The following is an 18,174-nucleotide window of genomic DNA, read 5'->3' as shown; positions in this document are numbered from 1 at the left end:
ACCTTGCTAAAATAGCTCAATACCTTCCAATAGTTTCCCCCATGTAACTCCTGGTCACTTTCCCACAATTTACCAAGCCTCAGAACCCAACCCCCTTTCCTTTGGTAAAATGGTACAAGCCCCCAAGTCTAACCACTTAACTTTTGAGTTTCAATTTTTTTGTGTGTGAACTTCAGTGCACATGAGGCGCCTGGGGGGCTCAGTGGGTTGAGCCTCTGATTTCGGCTCAGGTCATGATTTCAGGGTCCTGGGATCGAGCCCTACATTGGGCTCTTTGCTCGGTGGGTAGCCTACTTCTGCCTCTCTCTTTGCCTGTCTCTCTGCCTACTTGAGATATCTCTCTGTCAAATAAATAAATAGAATCTTTAATTTTTTTTAAAAAAATACTAACAAAAATTGTGCTTCTTCTGTTAATCCACCCCCCCCCCGGTTTATTGAGATAGCGGTGACATAAAACATTGTCTAGGGGCGCCTGGGTGGCTCAGAGGGTTAAGGCCTCTGTCTTCGGCTCAGGTCATGATCCCAGGGTCCTGGGATCGAGCCCTGCATCAGGCTCCCTGCTCAGGGGGGCAGCCTGTTTCCCCCTCTCTCTCTGCCTGCCTCTCTGCCTACTTGTAATCTCTGTCAAATAAATAAATAAAATCTTTAAGGAAAAATAAAAACTGTCTAATTTATCTTCTGTTATGTTCAGGCCCTAGGGGCCTATGAATTAAATTAAGAGAATTAAGGAAAAGATTTTCCTACATGATAATGATAAAGAACTGCATTTAGTTTCTCAAATTTGATAAATTTTAATTTTATCATCCTTAAGTTTTCATCTAAATCATTCAATGCGGACATTGAAATTTATTCCATAAAACACTCCAAGTTCAAGGTTTAAGTGGAAAAGTGAACACAGAATTCTTAAGTTTTTCCCCCAAAACTTCATAAAAAGCTTCTACAATGGTAACAATTTTTTTAAATGACTGACTAGTCATTTAAAATAGGTTTAAAAATCTTTGAAAACAGAAGAAGAGTCAATTAAAAAAGTTTTTTCAGGACCACCACCAAAAAAAAAAAAAAAATCATTTTATAAAAATAATACTTTATACAAATTTAGTCACTAAAATCTAAAAATAGCCATAATGAAATGTATTGCATTCCACAGTTAATATATTAGGGACCACCAAAGCATTTACTAGTACAGCAAAGATGCCCTTGTTTTGTGAGGACCTAAGGACACACCAGTCTTTCCACTAAATCTCTAAATAAACAGCTCCCAAAGTATGCAATGTGAGGTATTTATTAAACTACCACCAACCACCCACCCACCCTGCCCTCTTCAACTACTTGTCTGAAAGAATCAGTTCTTAATCTCTTCAATCTCTTCATACTATGGACATCCAAAAGCTGACTTAAGGATTGCAACAGACACATACAACCACCTTTTCAAATTAATGTTCATCAAAACAGCCTGAGACTCACTGTGATTGACTTTATCACAGTAAATAAATGCTATTAAATTTGAAGGTATGAATTAGAAAAATAAAATACCACTTACTACTTCAATCCTGAAAAGCAAAGATTATGTTTATTTTTAAAAGGAAGAGAAGAGGGGAGCGCCTGGGTGGCTCAGTCAGTTAAGTGTCTGTTTTCAGCTCAGGTCATGAGCTCAGGGTCCTGGAATCAAGTCCTACATCAGGCTCCCTGGTTGTCCCTCTCTCACTGCCCCTCCCCTCTCTTGTGCCTTCTCTCTCTTTCAAATAAATAGGTAAAATCTTAAAGAGGAGGGGAGAATATTCTCAGGAAGCAAGAAAGCTATAATTTAAATCTAGCTTAAACCCTATTTAAAGAAGGAAAAAAAAAAAAGAGGAGTGGCGGAACTGTGTTAGCATAGGTGGTGCTGTCTGTTCAAAGGTAATCATCCAAGGATGGACACTGGCAAAGTCCCTCCTTGGGTCCCCTACAATTTGTATATGTTTGTTTGGGTGTTTGTTTTTCCTTTTTGTCTGAAAGATTCTTGTTGGCAGATGAGATCAGCACAGGACCCACCTCTGACAAGTCCTGGAATAACAGTGCAGACATTACATCAAGATAAAAAGGAGCATCACTCATTACCTGAAGTCTTCACCTAACTTACTTCTCTGCTCTTCCATTAGAAGAAAGGAAAAGTAACAATGACAGAACAAGCTACGTTGGAGGTTTGAAAACCAATTATACATATGTACACACATACACACCCTTTCAGGGACAGGTTAGATATTCGGTAAAGACATAGCTTAGTGACTTTTTTTTTTTTTTTTTTAAGATTTTGTTTATTTATTTGACAGATCACAAGCAGGCAGAGAGGCAGGCAGAGAGAGAGGAGGAAGCAGGCTCCCTTGCAGGATCCTGGGATCATGACCTGAGCCGAAGGCAGAGGCTTTAACCTACTGAGCCACCCAGGCACCCCTAGCCTAGTGACTTTTAAACTTGACACCTCTAGTCCTGCACCCCAGGAGGTATTCATCAGAAACCACCACTGGGGAAGGGACACCACCACAGCTGGCTGTAGATAAAGTACTGCAATTATTACAACTCTCCCACCCATCTCCAGCCAAAGTTCAGGTAAACCTGGAATATTCTGGTTCTACCTCCATGCAAAATATTCAGGGAAAGTAGTGGATAACTCTCAGGTAAATGGAACATTCTGGGCCCTACTTCAAAGATTCTGCTTCAGTAGGTTTGGGCAGGGCCCAGGAAGCTGCATTTCTGGTGGTCATCCCAAGTGATTCCAAACCAGGTAACTCTACTGATTATACTTGAAAAGACTGATTCCCAAAATTGCTTGTTTGCCCATCAAAATCACTTGAGGAACTTTCTGACAACAGATTCCCAAAGCCCCCGAAATCTGTATTTTTTAAAACTCTCTCACATGAGGATGGGGAGCCAGATTTAGCAATCACTGAACTAAAATACCCAAATTCACAACTATAGAGTACAAGTTTTATAGAGCAACATGGATGTTCTCCTTCATTTTATGTATCCATCAGTCCTTGATCTCAAAACTCTCTTATTTCCCCCTTCTGAAGAAGACACACCCACCAAAAGATGCCCCTCAGTGGATCTATACAAGTTAGGTGTCTCACTATAAATTCATCAGTTGGTCCTATAGTTAATTTTTAAAGAGTTCTGGCCTCTAACAAGAAACAAGGAGGAAATATCCCAGGATAGAAGCAGAAAACTGGAATTCTGGTCCCTGCTCTACCACTTAACAGCTATGAGGTCTTGGACTATTCACATTTAAACAAACCTCGCCTTCAGATCACCTGTTAAGCGAAGGAGCTATCTAAGGTCATCTCAAGGACATTTCTGATTCTAACACTCTATTACTCACTCCTTGCCTCATAAAATCCAGTTCACTCCTCTAAAATGCAGCATCAGCAGGTGTCAAGGACTCTAAAGTACATAAACCCAAAGAGATGGACCGACATCAGCTAAACTGTATGAGCAGCAGTGGTTTCTCATGATGAATGTCTATAGACAGGAAATGGGATGAAGCATAAAGCTGGGCATGAGACCAAAGAAAGGACCTGAAAAACAACATAATAATAAATAGAATTTAGGCCAAAGAGAAGATTACTATATTTACTACTGAAAGGTGTCTTAATGTATTTCTCTAATCCTCATTCTATCAAAATAGTGACATTAATTTGCCAACAACACCACAATCTAAAATTATATACTCACTTTTAGGACTTAGGCAAGAGGCACATATTTTCCTAACTGGATTTTTTTTTTTTTTTTTAAACCTGAGATACAATTTCCTAATTCAGCATTATTTAAGCAGGCAAAGATTAAAGAAAAATGAAAAAGAGCAATTTAAATGTTCTTCCCAAAGAGTGACCTCATAGTTTTCTTACAACCCAGACAATTAATGCTCACCTCCTACAAAATCAGAATACAAAGAGCTGGCCCAGGAGCTCCCCAGGAGGCAGGATAAGTTGGACAGATAGACCAAGGAACTCAGACTTGACCCTACAAATGTGTACTGAGAAACCGCATCAACCGGCCAATGTTAAATACACCAAAGGGCAGTGTCCACATCCTCACAAATTCTTCCAATCTTTCCAGGCACGTTAACAGCAGTTTCTTAGGAAGATATGCTCACTTGCCAAAGTACAACCATTCAAAATCCAGTTTTAAATCTAGCATTACTATACTATTTTGTTCAATACAAATATTAACAAAGAAACTCAGGATTTAAAAATATATATACACATTTAAATTTGGGCTTTGAGACTAAATGAGTCAGACCCTTCTGAACACCACTTTAACCCATACTAAGAATGAGATATCACTGGACTAAGTCAAAACAGGGTTACTAGAAGAGGTGCTCTGTATTCTTATTTACCTGCTCACCTTTTATAATACATAGTTCATTATCATGGATGTTCATTTATGAAACATGCTCATGAACTTTGATATGAACAGGTTACGGTAGAGTTTCAGAATGTATGATAATCTGTAAAATGATTTCAAAAGCTTTCATAGCAAAACCCTTTATATGCTCGATGGAAATCTAGTATTGGGGAGATATCCCCTAAAATGAGTTTTGTGGTCAAATAAGGCCGGAAAACCAGCTTCTTTACTGTAGGATTTAAAAGTATGGTTCTAAAAAAAATAAAATAAAATAAAACAAAATAAAAGTATGGTTCTAATATGCTAATGATCTACAATTTGGCTCTTACATAGGAAACTATGAAGGGCAGCATTTCTCAAATTTGTCTGTCAATGGAACATTTCCTCTGAAGAACAAGTATGATTGTGTCTCTTAGAATAAAGTTTAGAAAATGTGTTGGGACCCTCCTGCCCACTGTGGATATTCTTGGGTACTCCATTCACTTATTAATAAGTTTTAAACAGATATTTTACCATGGTGGGAAAATATGTTCATGGCTCCCTCTCACCGAACAGACAATGGGGTATTGATGGGGGATAAAGAAACTGGACAGGAAATATTAATGCACTTTGCCAGTATCCAACCATGTCCTTCATATTACCATGCACTGTGGTTCCATTACCACTGTTTATCACACTGAAGATAGGGAGGCAAAGGGTATGAAGACATACAATCCAAATTTGTTGCACCATAAAACAGCTCTAGTAAAAGACTTATGGAAGAGTAAGATAATTCAAGATCGACCAGAGATGAAAGATTAAAATCTTGGAAATGTTTTCTGCAGAAGGTGCCTAATAAAAAGGATATAAGATTTGTTCTGTATTTTTATCTACTCACAGTATCGTAACAAAAAATTCAACATTTATATACCTAGTTCAAGTATCTTTTTTTTTCACGGTAGGGACAGTTACTAAGCAATTAACCCAGAAATCACATCACTGATATCATGGCCTTTATACCATTTATCAGACAGTCATTTATGTAAAGGAGGTTGCAAAAGTCACATATGAAGAAGCTGTTTTGCTAAAAAGAATAAAATTTAGTGTCAGAACAAATGTATTAAGAACCATTTGTTCTTGGGGCACCTGAGTGGCTCAGTTGTTAAGCATCTGCCTCCGGCTCAGGTCATGACCCCAGAGTCCTGGGATCGAGCCCAGAGTCGGCTCCCCACTCAGCAGGAAGCCTGCTTCTCCCTCTCCCACTCCCCCTGCTTGTGTTCCCTCTCTCACTATCTCTCTGTCAAATTAAAAAAAAAAAAAAAAAAGGTTTTATTTAAGGAGCCATTTGTTTTCTAACTTTTTCAACTTTTCAAAAATGGTTTATAAACTTCACATATGCTAACACTGATTTTAGAAAAAGAAGTGGGAAAATATTCTCCATTGGATTATCAGTATCCCCCCCCCCAAAAAAAAGATAATAATTTCCCTGATGATACTGTGGTGAACATCTAAGTAACATAACTAGTTAAAGTGTAATTATTCAGTATGGACTGATGACAACCAGGTTTTACTTAGGTTTTTACTTGATTTAAGTATGTTCCCTCTGTGAGTTTCAATTTGTAGCTCCAGGAAATAGGATTGTGAGGCCAAGCTGAGGTGATTGCTCTAAGAACACAATCTCCCACCTTGGAGGCAGTAAGTCCTGCTGTCTTGATAAAAGAAAGGTACTATCTCAGACAAAGTAAAAATGACTGCAGAAATCACCTAGTGTGACCCCTTTCTTAAGCCTCTACCTCATTTACCTACGGACATCTGAAGCCAAGAGCTGACTTGATTCTTGGTCAAACTCTTCTCACTGCCTTTAGGTATTCTCTGCCCATTTCAAATATTTAGTTTTTAGGGCGCCTGGGTGGCTCAGTGGGTTAAGCCTCTGCCTTCAGCTCAGGTCATGATCTCAGGGTCCTGGGATCGGGTCCCGCATCGGGCTCTCTGCTCAGCAGGGAGCCTGCTTCCCTCTCTCTCTCTCTGCCTGCCTGTCTGCTTGTGATTTCTCTCTGTCAAATAAATAAATAAAATCTTAAATATTTAGTTTTTATAGTTTGAGTTATAAGCCATGTAAAGCAATTTAATATACATCACCCCTCAAACTTAATAATGACATGAGAAAGTGAAGTCTTTCTACACTTAACTTTGTACATTTTCATTGTTTCAGAACAACTCCTACAAGAAACATTCCCAAGAACATGCTCAATTAGACTTTGGCTTATTCTAAATATTTAGTTGAATCTTACAAAATACTAAGGTTATTCTCCACTACCCAAAACCCAAAATGTATCAAAGTTCAAATTACCCAGACTTTCATTTTTATCTTTACGATAAGAAGAACACCCATACACCACTTTTTCCTTTCCTTGTCAAAGAACAGAACATAAGATCTTGCTACACTCAAATTATATCAGTGCAAGTATTTATACATTGACAATGTGAATACTACTATTTACTCTGTAATATATATTAAAAGCAGAACTATACAGACTTAAAGGAAAGGACATTTTAAGAAGTTTCTTCCTTCTCCAAAACAGAATAAACTTCCTATATCTCACTGTAAAAATGCTAAATCATATAAGCTCAGGAAACTAAAAACTGAAGGTTAACATGATACTTTCTGTCCCAGACATACACACACTCCTGAAACATTTTTCAAAGATGTTATTGCACAGTATATGGTATATAATAGTCTAGTTATAATACATACTGTCCATAAAAATATTTTATGCTTTAAAAGGAAAACAAAACTTTTAAAACTAAGTTTCATCCTGCTAATGTAGTCAGTAACAGAGAATCCCTAGATGGGTAAAACTGCAGCACCGAATGATCTACAGGCAGTAAACTTATTATTTTCTCACAAAAGAAACATAATCCTTTAAAGGTAAGTAACACATATGAAACTGCATACCTGTTATTTTGTCTCTTACAAGCTTACAAGACTCTATCTCACCAATGCTCCCAAAAAGACTCTTTAGTTCCTCCTGGGTCATGTTCTGAGGAAGGTAGTTGACTATTAAGTTGGTCTTGCTGTCCTCTGTGTTCCCAGAGTCAACTGGTGACGAGCAGTTGTTGTTTATGGTGGTTGGACCATTGGCTGTGTTATTGCAAGTTGGCCCATTAGACAGTTGTGTTTCCATGGCAGCAATTACCTGCTAAAAACAGAGAAAACAAGAAATGTCAGAATTCATATTTCACAAACTATTAGAGATTCCAACCAAGAATGTAAATACTTGTCACTAAATACAAGTCATTCTGCTGAAAATTACAATAAAGCTTCAACAAAAAGTACACCTACGCTAATTTATACTTTATATTAAGCTAGTCAAGTTAAGTTCACAATTATACTTTCACATACATATTCCATACATGCACATAAAAAAGCACACTCTAAATGTTAAACATTCTCTAGAACCGCATTTTGGGTCTATTCACATACCCTTACTCACCTGCGGTATCCAAACACTCAAGGAAATTTAGTACCAAAGGGCATGGAATTAAACCCTGACTAAAATCATTCTACGAAACAGAAGTGCTTAACATGCTACCAAAAGACAAATCAAAAAATGGTCTTCCAAACTCTAAAGAGATTTTCAGTTAGCCTAAGAGTTTCAATATTCTAAAACTGACATACATCCATTAACTTAAAATCAAGGAGGCAAGAGTACTTTAAAAATATAAATTTGTCAACATGTACTGTTTTGGTTACATATTGAAAATGTTTTTGATTGACAGTATCTTATACCTCTTCTGTTGGTAAGAAATAAGAAAAAATATTAGATGTCAAATGTTAGGGCATGAAAAGGATTTGTAGGATAACTTGGAAAAGAAGCTATGAGTACTTAGCGTACCTTGTAGAATCTAACAAGCTATTCTTGTCAACCTTGCCAGCTAAAGATCACCAACAAGGCAACTGATCTACAGCATCAAAACAGAATCCCCAAACAATTCAATATGGCATTTTGCCTTGATTCTAACTACAAATGGGAAAAAAATAAAAAATAAAAAAATTTTAAAAAAAATAAAAACCTATCCAGGTCACCAAAACAATAACATAAATATTTCAACTTTTGCAAACAGACCAGCCCAAGGAATTTTCATTTGAGCACATAAGCCTGTTGAAATGCAAGTAATAAGGTACCTATAAACTCCAAATACAGGATAAGTAGCAGATTTGGGGAAAATGGCTTCAAACTGTTCAGGCTATTCTAAAAATCTACTTATTAAGCAAATTTGGATCTAGTTTCTACAAATCAGTGCTATGACCTTTGAGCAAAAGAGTTACAAACCACAGCCCCAAATTTTCTAGAACCATCTTCCAAAAGGTATCTACTTTGGTCAGCCAAGATTGCGGGGGAATCCAAAAATCAAAGCATCAGTGAAAGAATTATCCTTCCTATTTCATTCAATACAGCTCTCATCTCCACAAAGAACTACTTCTCAAAACTGACAATTCTGAATTGATGGAATGCTAGTTTTGGGGGAAGCTCTCTAACATATAAAAGGCAAAGAATTTGAGGCAAATTTTTTAAAAAGCAAAGTAGAGGAAAAGAGTGTTACAAGAGGAAAAAAAAGTCTTTTAAAAAGCATATTACTTAAGAAAAATGAAAGGGCACAATAGTGGATAAGCCTACATACAGGAAGAAATCTCGACTGCCGAGAGATGTTTATAAAAGAAGGCAGCATAGGATAGATTGAGACTGGTCAACTCACCAGATTAAGACTGGTCAGACTGGCAAGAATCCATGCTATCATGATTAAAAAAAAAAAAAATAGACAAAATCCAGACTACCTATCAAATATCAAACAATCTAAACCCTCCATGACTGCATTTCCTTTTCAAAGAAATGCGTATTTCTTTGCACAAGCTGCAAGCTACCTCTCTTGGGTAAGTGTTCTTCTTACAGTACTTAAAGGAACAAGGGAAAATAAAGAAATCTTTAGAAATCTGCAAGAAAAAAAAAGTGAAACAATTCAAGACATGCATTTTATTGTAATTAACAACTTTATCTGAAACTGAGAAAGGAGTTTTCAAATTTCCTAATAAAGCGTAACTTCCATTCTGTAGATATTAGCTATGGGTCACTTTCCACAGCAAACTCTTATGGGATTAACCTTTGCCCAGCATTTATGAAAACAATGAGTTGCGAGAGTGGCCAAGGCCAATTAAAACAAATCACTGTTCAAAAATTAGGGTATGTGTAGAAACTATATGAACCCCAAATATGAGATCTGGATTTAACTCACTGGGATGGCATGCGAAATATAAACTGTTCATTGACTGAAATTAGCAGGATTTAGCAAGGACAACAAACACTCCTCACTTAATTGCACATTTATTTCCATGTTCAGGTGGCAAGAATGAGCTCCTAAGCCAACATTCAAGTGAACAGCTGCAGTAGGCTGTGTGCGCTGAAAATTACAGCATCTCTCAGCTATAGGACCATCTGCTCAGAATAAAATGATACTAATGTGCTATATTTTACAAATAATGCATATTCCATTGATAGGCTCAACACAACTGTTCACAGAATGCAAACTCTTTCAACAGTTACTGGGCAAATAATTTTCAGCCAGATTTACAATTTCAACAATTTTTTTTTTTTTGAGCATCAGGAATTGTAAATAACTTCAAAATTTAGTAACCAAAAAAATACATAGTAAACAGAATGTAAAGAATTACGGTAACTTAGTATTCAGACCATACCAAAACTTTTTTGTTTCTTTAAAAAAAAGCTTGTCACTCTTTTCTTTGAGTCTGCACTAAATCCTAATTTAGATTATAAAAAGTTACATAGAAAAGCATGGTTCTGATGCTACATGTACCACTATGGTTAAAATTGCAATGTGCTTTAAGTCCTAATGATGGCCATACCGCAATAGGTTAAACGTAAGAATAATTAGTATGCCAAATGAAAAGTTCAAGTGTTTGGTATGGCCTCAGCACTCCTGCAACATGCTAAAAAAAAGTAGCCTACAGAATTTAAGAAAAATCCCACAGACCCCAGTCCAAGGCTCTGCTGCCCACGAACCACTTCTAAGCAGAGAAGCCACATCACACAGTCTGACTGCCATGTTAGTTTGGAGTTGCCGTCTGCAATATGGACACAAAAAGTACCGTATGTTAGATGAGCAAGATAATGCAACAAATCAGTTTGTACAAAATTTACAGTGATTGTATTGATATTCCCAGCACGTCCATGCAGTGTGGCTTAATTGAATTTGAGGCAATTCCAATCTAATCTTTCCAAATTCATTTTAACATGTAGTTTTCTTGCACAAATTAAGCATTTTTAATTAAGAGCCTGATTTTCAAACAGTATTAACTAGTTACCTTGACATCTATCCTGAAGAACTACCTTAAACCACATCTCAAAAAAATTTTTAAATAATAAAATGAACCAAAAACACTGCATGCTGTCCTGCCTCTTAAGGATGTGGGAGAAGGAAGGAAATGTGAATGAAATTTATAGGGAGAAAAGGCAGTCATGCAATTCATAAGTGAATGCTTTGCATAAAAGCATCCTTTCCCCAAAATATCAGAAAGGCATTAAAGGGAAACTATATTTGCCCACACTGTTACATTATAGTATAAATGATCCGTAATCCTGGGACTTAAAATTAAAAGTGAATCGAAACCCTGTGAGGTTATTTTGCCACCACCGTCCAACTGATCTCTAACAGTTTCACTGAGAATTGTTCACATATACTAAGAGGCAGTAAACCAGCATCTTTCAATTGAAATAATTGGACCAATAAATAGGATTGTTTGGAGTAATGTTTATATAGGATGTCAGCTTTGTCCCTGAACGAAATCAAGTGAACGTTTTTTAATATGTAAATTGTAAACGCAGCACGATTTGAAATTAGTGCTGCTATGAGGCTTCCAATATAGTTAATGAGCCATTTACCACTTATTACAACTTGCCCAAATACTAAACAGAGCCACAATATTGGCACAAAAGCCAAAGTATACATTTTAGCCATATATGCAGATCCTTTAAATTGTCAACAGAATATTCAGAAAAACTCAGTCTCTGAAAATAGACAATGAGTAACAAAGGAGGGCCAAAAACATATTTTACTTGGGTACTTAGGATTATAAAAATTTCATCCTTGGAGTTAAAACCTGGCTGATAAGTGAAATACTCTTGTTGCGAGTGATGACATTAACAGGTAACAAGTAACAGGTAACAATGGATTCCATTTTCTGGCATCTACCAAAAGGGTTTAACATACTCTTTACAGGATGCCATGAAAATATTTTACACCTCCTCCCTTCTCCCACTGTTATAATTCAGTGTTATAAAACATGATTCCATGTTTTTTATTTAAAAAGCAAAAAACCTACTTATAGTTGAACTAAACCTGTGAAGAAATAAAGTGTTTTTTATATCCATGAAATATTTTGACAAGAACCTAATTGTGGTTAGACCATATGTGTAGAATAGGTAGGACCACACCCAAGAGTTTAAACCAAGCTTAAATGTATGTCCTGAATACCCTTGGGAATTGGTATCTAACATTTTTCACTACATAAAACCACAGATTCACATTTAATGGCCTTGGTCCCGTCTATTCCACAGGAGGCGACACTAATAAGCTAATCTACTGACACCCCTCCTTCTGACAGCCCCAGGGATGTGAACAATCACTTTACTGCACCAACTAGCCAGGAAGGCTGTGTATGGAAAATGAATCTACTGCACTTTTACATTTCAAGCACCCCAGACAGTTTCTCTGCTTGAGGGCAGACACATACCTTGATGGAAAGTTATAAATAAGTTGCTCACATGGCCCTTACCTTTATGCTGGCCAACAATTCAGTTACTAAAAATGTAAAGCTACTTCCCCTTCACTTAAGGACAGGCGATTCTGCTCTACTCAATCTACCACAGACAACACGGCCTGCACTATTTATAGATTCTATTGACTCTGAAACTCGGGGGGGGGGGGGGGACATTCCAGCAACACAGAAGCATTCATTTTAAAGCTTAAAAAATAATATTTTAATATATGTTCACATCTTAATTTAGACATCAATTATGCCAATTAAGACGCCTTTTTCTCCTGTTACTCTCCACATAGTAATTTATGAAAGGCACTTCGGCATAGCTCAATCTAGAATATTCTAAACTTTCCCTGAGCTCCAAGAGATAATGATAAGGTGTTTGGTGGAATCATGATTTTCCGGGGGGTTGGAGGGGAGGCCTGGCAAGCCTCAATGTCTTCACATCCACACAGTTTACTTCCAAAACTCCATAAAAACTTTTTAAGTTCATTTTTTCCTTTTTTATTTAAATGGCCTTCTGTGTACTATAACTTCTAAATTTTCTTATAGCAGTGGATTTTAGGTAACCAATGTTATTGCTTGATTTCGTCTACCTGGTACCAAAAATTTTCTGGTCACATGAGAGAAAACAAAAGTCCCTATTTTCCAAACCACCTAATACAGAGTTCTGAAACCTAAGGTTCATCAGTCTCCTTCCTAGTTCAACCTCTTACAGACAACCACCAAATAAGACAGACTGCTAATCAAAAACATCCTAAATCTATTCTGAGAATTCTCATTAAGTACAAAGTCTGCAAGGGAAAAAAAAACGTTTTCTAAGACCTAGATCCCACCTGATTTGGGGAACAGGCCTTTGCAGTTTAAAGTCATAGTAGGACCACTGAGGGACCACTGCACATCCCCTGGTGAGGCCTGTCCATCTTCCTGGATTTTTCCACTGTCACAGTTATAAACCCAATTTGGGGCCTCATGTTTCAACATCTGAACCACTGAACTATAGTCTTCCCAAAGGCCCTTCATCATCTTAATCCACACTAACACTACTACTCCCTAATAGATTTTCTTAAACCTACGATAGTTCCCTGTTGTCTATCAAATTAAGTACAGACTACTTGTTATAAACAGTATAAACATCTGAGACCCTCTAGAACTTCTTTTACCAGCCCACATATTCAAGCAACTAAAAATCTGAACCATTCCTTGTCCCTCAAACAGTTGCAATAAATGCAAAGCTATACATTCTCTGGCTTTGCTCATGCAATTCCATCTGCCTGGAAGGCCCCCAGCCATACCCATCACATATCTATATCCCTGGTTGTATAGACTAAGCATGTGAAAACATACCTAAGGACAAGAACAGTTATTCTTTTTTAAAAAGCTGAGCATGAAAGGGCAGTGACCTCCCTAAACACATGCAAACTTAGTAGCTTTCTTCTATTCCACTTCAAGTATTTCAAACCAGAGATAATTATGAAAGCATATTTTCATTCAATTTCTGGCATGCTCCATAAGCCACGCTTATCCACTAAAATCCAAATTCTTGTTAAACAGCATAACAAAGAAAAGCTATCTTAAGTGATCACTTGTGTACTTTCAAGTATTTCAAGAGTCTATCATGTCAAATTGCCAACTACATAAAAGCTGGATGCCAAGACAAAAATATAGCATAAATGTACTCCAACCTCTGGCCAGCAAGGTTACAGAGATGTCACATCTGGAATTTGGGTCTAACTTGAGGAAAATGGCAGAAGGAGAGGTAGATGGAAGAAAAGGGGGGGGGTCTTTATAACAAAGGTGTTTAAAAATGCATCATAACTAAGTTATGGATCTCAAATAGTTTTAATTTGATGCAGACTAGAATGTTTAAGCAAATATAAAAGGTATTATCTCTAAAAAGAACTTTCGCCAGGATTAAAAGCTAGCATTTCTCTCTCATTTTGAAAGGTCTAGCTTGGATAAAGTGACTTTGGTCTGGACACTTCCTTCCAAGCTAACAGATTCTCAATACCATGAGTAGCAGGAGCACTAGGACAGAATCAGGGAAGTGCAAGTCTTCCCTTTGACTACAAACCTCTCTAAAAGCCAAGTTAACAAGGTAAACAGAAGGCATTTGCCTCTAAAGTTTAAGAAGAGAAACTACCAAAATAAAGCCAGAATCTTTGGCCCAAAAGCATTTTCCTTTGGGGAATACAAGGCAGGGATCTAAAGCACTGGAAATAATCAGCAGAGTAATGAGAACTTACAGATGAGAGCTGGGTAAGCAGCTGATGGGGCTATCCACCTAGCAAACACACCATTCCCACATCATAATTTTTAATCTTTCCCACTAAAATGGCATTTTCAGGATATATTTCAGCTCTACTGAATTAAGCAACAGAAGAACTTAATCAAGCACTAAAATCACGGGGCTGATGTGTCAACTACAGGAATGAGCTATCAGTTTGTTTTCTTTAAACCTCTTCACTTTCCTTTGTCCTTCCTAAAATAATAAAGGTTTGTGGCTTTAAACTTCATGTGATTTCCTCAGTTCTAGAGTCCCTGTCAATTCTTCACCCTACCTCCATAACCATTTTAGCTGCCTGACAGCTCTATAGATTCCTCAGCCTTGTCAAGCTCAGATTTTTGGCCTTGGGGTTAACAAGGGTCCAAGAGCTGCCAGAGACAATACAACAAACAGCTGTAGGAGTCACAGGGAGAATGTTCTTTGGCAGTGAACACCAACAGTTCTCTGTCCGTGGGCCCTTTATGGATCCTACAGACAAACTAGAGTCTTTCCTGTAGTTGTAAGAGCTGGCAGGATGAAAACCTTTGAGGTTAGAGAGTAAAGCAAATGAATTTAGGAGTCCCAAGTCCTCCCCTTCATTCTATGTCCACTTCAGGCATCCATGCTGGGCAAGAGAAAAGCAAAGCTCCGATGAGAAATATTTGCTTAAGCTTCACACATTGTTCATTCATTCACTCCATCATCATCCATCCAACACACTTGTAATCAACTCCAAAGAGCTAAGGACTGTCCCAGGTACTTGAGATACAGTAATGAAGATGAATCCTGGAGTGTACATATGCAACAGGAGGTGTATGCAGAAGACCACTAATGAACACATATAAGAAAATAGTCTAACAGTATTAAGAAGTGAATTTTGGAATAAAAGAAAATGTGGAGCTGAGCAGGAGTTGAGAATGCAGAGAAGGCAGTTTTCAATATTAAACAGCAGACATCCTTAAGAAGGTGAACTCTGAGCAGGGTTTGGAGGAGATATAAACTAGCCACTGTGGGGGGCAAGAGCTCACCTGGATGTCCATATCCTAATCTCTGAAATCTATGAATATGTTGTTACATAACAAGATGGATTTAAACTGCAGAGTATTAAGGCTGCTAATCAAATGACTCCAAAACAAGGAGATTATTCAGTATTACCCAGGTAGGGCTGGTGTAAGCAGAAGAGTTGTTTTAATTGAAGGCTGAAGAGTCAGTGTCAGACTAACACCACATGAGAAAAAGACTAAACTGCCTTTGAAGATGGGGGGGGACAGCCACCAACCAAAGAGTATGTGCAGCCTCAAAAAAGATGGAAAAGGCAAGGAAAAGAAAACAGATTCTCCCCTACAGACTCTAAAAGGAATGCAGTCCTGCCAACAGCTTGATCAAAGTCCAGACAGACCCACTTCAGGGGGCTGCCCTTCAAAACTGAAAGACATAAATTCACAATGTTTTAAGCACCAAGATTATGGTTACTTGTTAGAGATGTAATAGTAAACAAATACCTCCCCATGGGGATATCCAGAAGAGGCACATTCCAGGCCAAGACCATCTAGTGTGAAGCTAGCAGTAAGAGTGAGAGGGGTCAAAGAGGTAATAAGACCAGACCTTACAGGGTCTTGGAGGTGTAGGGGAAAAGAAAAGTTTCTTGGACCCTCCTAGGGTCCCTGGCTGGGTCTGAAAATAAAACTAGCAAAGAGATTAACAGGAGAAAAACATAAATTTTATAAAACTTTTTTAAGTACATGGAAGCCTTCACAAGAAAATGAAGACGAAAAGTAGTGACCAGAGCAGGAAACTTTTACACCTTTTAGGTAAAGAATAAATTTGTGAAGAACTGACAAAACAAAGGGGTTGAGGCTAGAGGTATTAGTTGATGAAAAAGTGACTGGAAAGAGAAGGGTTGGTTTAACAAGGTTTGTCTGTACTAATTTCTAAGCCCCAAATTCTCTGTCTCTGGTGATAAGAACGTCTTCCTTCCTCCCAGTACCGTGTGCGTACACTTCACATATAGAGTTTTAGAACCTGTTTCAGGGGAAAGGGGGGTGGTAGGCAGGGTGACCTTTCTCCTCCTGTTTTCTCAAACTCCTTCCACTTAAGATACTCAATATGCCAAGGTGCCATATTTTGAGGTAGTATGTCCTGAGCCCCATCAGAGGCTACCGTAAGATATTCAGCAAAACAACAGTATGTGGCAGTTGTAAAAATAAAGCATATATGATTGTATGGGAGAACTCCACAACTTTGGCAACAGGAAGACCTATCCAGAAACAACTGCAGTAACCTTGATACAAAAAGACAGGGACTCTAACCTTGTGTAGATAAAGGCTATTGTTACTGGGAATCCCAAAAGGTAAAGGCCACAAAAATTGGTGGGTACAGGTAAAGCACTTTAAAGCAGTCAGAGTCAAAGCAGCACTCTTCTCTGGTGACACCAGAGTAGACGATATACCCAGGAGAAAACAGTTATTAATGTGCTACTTTAATTATGTCAGTTAACTGTTTAAATGCATGATCAAGAAATCAGTTTTGATTCTAACTTCATAGGCTCAATCAACAACTACCAGTGCCATTTATTAAGACCTGGGCACTGAGAATACAAGATGATTAAGCAAAGGAATGGCTTTCTATAGTAAGCTGTCTTAAGGGGGTTTTGGGGGGGGGGGGAATCTCCACAAGGAAATCCAACACATGAAAACTGAGTTTATGAATATTAAATCGAGTTATTCATTTTATATATGGATTAATTATAGAATGACTTTTTGATTCATTTAATACGTTAAAAAAAAAGTTTAAAAATGGGAGACACTTGTGCTATTATGTCCCACAGCAGCAAACTAAGACTTAATTCCTAACTTAAAGGCAGTGTCAACCTATCCCAGGAATAAAACCTTAAAACTAGTAAATGTGGAATTGTCCAGTGAGTACTATGGAGGTAATTCACCTAACAGACCCCTTCTGTCCCTCCAAAGAAAGATGAGGTAATCCACATATTTTCTTTCCACTTATGAAAGACTCCCACTTTGTTCACTCTCTGGAGCTCCTTTCTGTTTGCTAGAGAGGATGCTGCCCCATTCTGGAGTTGCTGAATAAAGTCAGTGAGATCTCTGAAGTTTATTCAGTTTAACTTTGTTTTCGTTTTGATTTGGTGGCAGTGACAAGATCCAAAGTGAAACTTGCTGATGACATCCAGGGCAACAAAAACGTAAGAGTAGTATTTGCAGAACCCTTAAGTTCTAGGTCTTTCTCACCAGTCCCAACAGCCATGGTTAAGTTCTTTTACTTTGAACACCACACCCTGCCTCCATCAGGCTCCCAATCTAATAGGGCTTCTAGCTGAGGGCAGGTCAGCTGGTGCTAGCAGATGGTTCCACCAGGAACCCAAGTCCCTTGCCCTTGAGACAGTCCACAATTTCCCTTTTTGGAAACCCCGTCCAGTACACACTCCTCATTCTTAACATCTGCTCATTTAGTCCTTTCCCAGTGCCAGGTTGGGAAGTGCTGGTGGTGTAAACAGGGCCTTCTCTTGGCCGGTGTGCTGTAAAACCTCTTGGTTACTGCCATTGTGTTAAGGTGTATATTTATTTTGTTCGTGTAGATAAAGGCTATTGTTAATGGGAATCTTGGGGGGAAAAGGCACAAAAATTGGTGGGTATAGGTAAAGCACTTGAAAGCAGTCAGAGCACTCCCACCTAAATCAAAGACTCCAATGTTAGGA

The 18,174-nt window shown here is 37.9% G+C and overlaps 1 protein-coding gene across 10 annotated transcripts in view; it reads right to left on the bottom strand.

Moving 5' to 3' along the window:
* Positions 1–18,174, bottom strand: part of ELAVL2 (ELAV like RNA binding protein 2) — a 146,215-nt gene that overhangs the window by 64,270 nt on the left and 63,771 nt on the right. For 4 of the 10 annotated variants that reach the window (XM_044265570.1, XM_044265572.1, XM_044265575.1 and 1 more), the window contains exons 2-3: positions 10,408–10,498; positions 7,316–7,559 (exon numbers count right to left, since the gene is read on the bottom strand). In XM_044265570.1, the coding sequence (XP_044121505.1) occupies positions 7,316–7,559; positions 10,408–10,479 (316 nt within the window). In that variant the 5' untranslated portion in view covers positions 10,480–10,498. The remainder of the gene's footprint in view (positions 1–7,315; positions 7,560–10,407; positions 10,499–18,174) is intronic. The other 6 variants (XM_044265576.1, XM_044265577.1, XM_044265578.1 and 3 more) reach the window with 3 other exon arrangements.

This window comes from Neovison vison, chromosome 9 (assembly GCF_020171115.1).
Source record: "Neovison vison isolate M4711 chromosome 9, ASM_NN_V1, whole genome shotgun sequence".
NCBI lineage: Eukaryota > Metazoa > Chordata > Mammalia > Carnivora > Mustelidae > Neogale > Neogale vison.
Note: the sequence above shows the minus strand (reverse complement) of the source record. Positions and strands in the feature narration are given on the sequence as shown.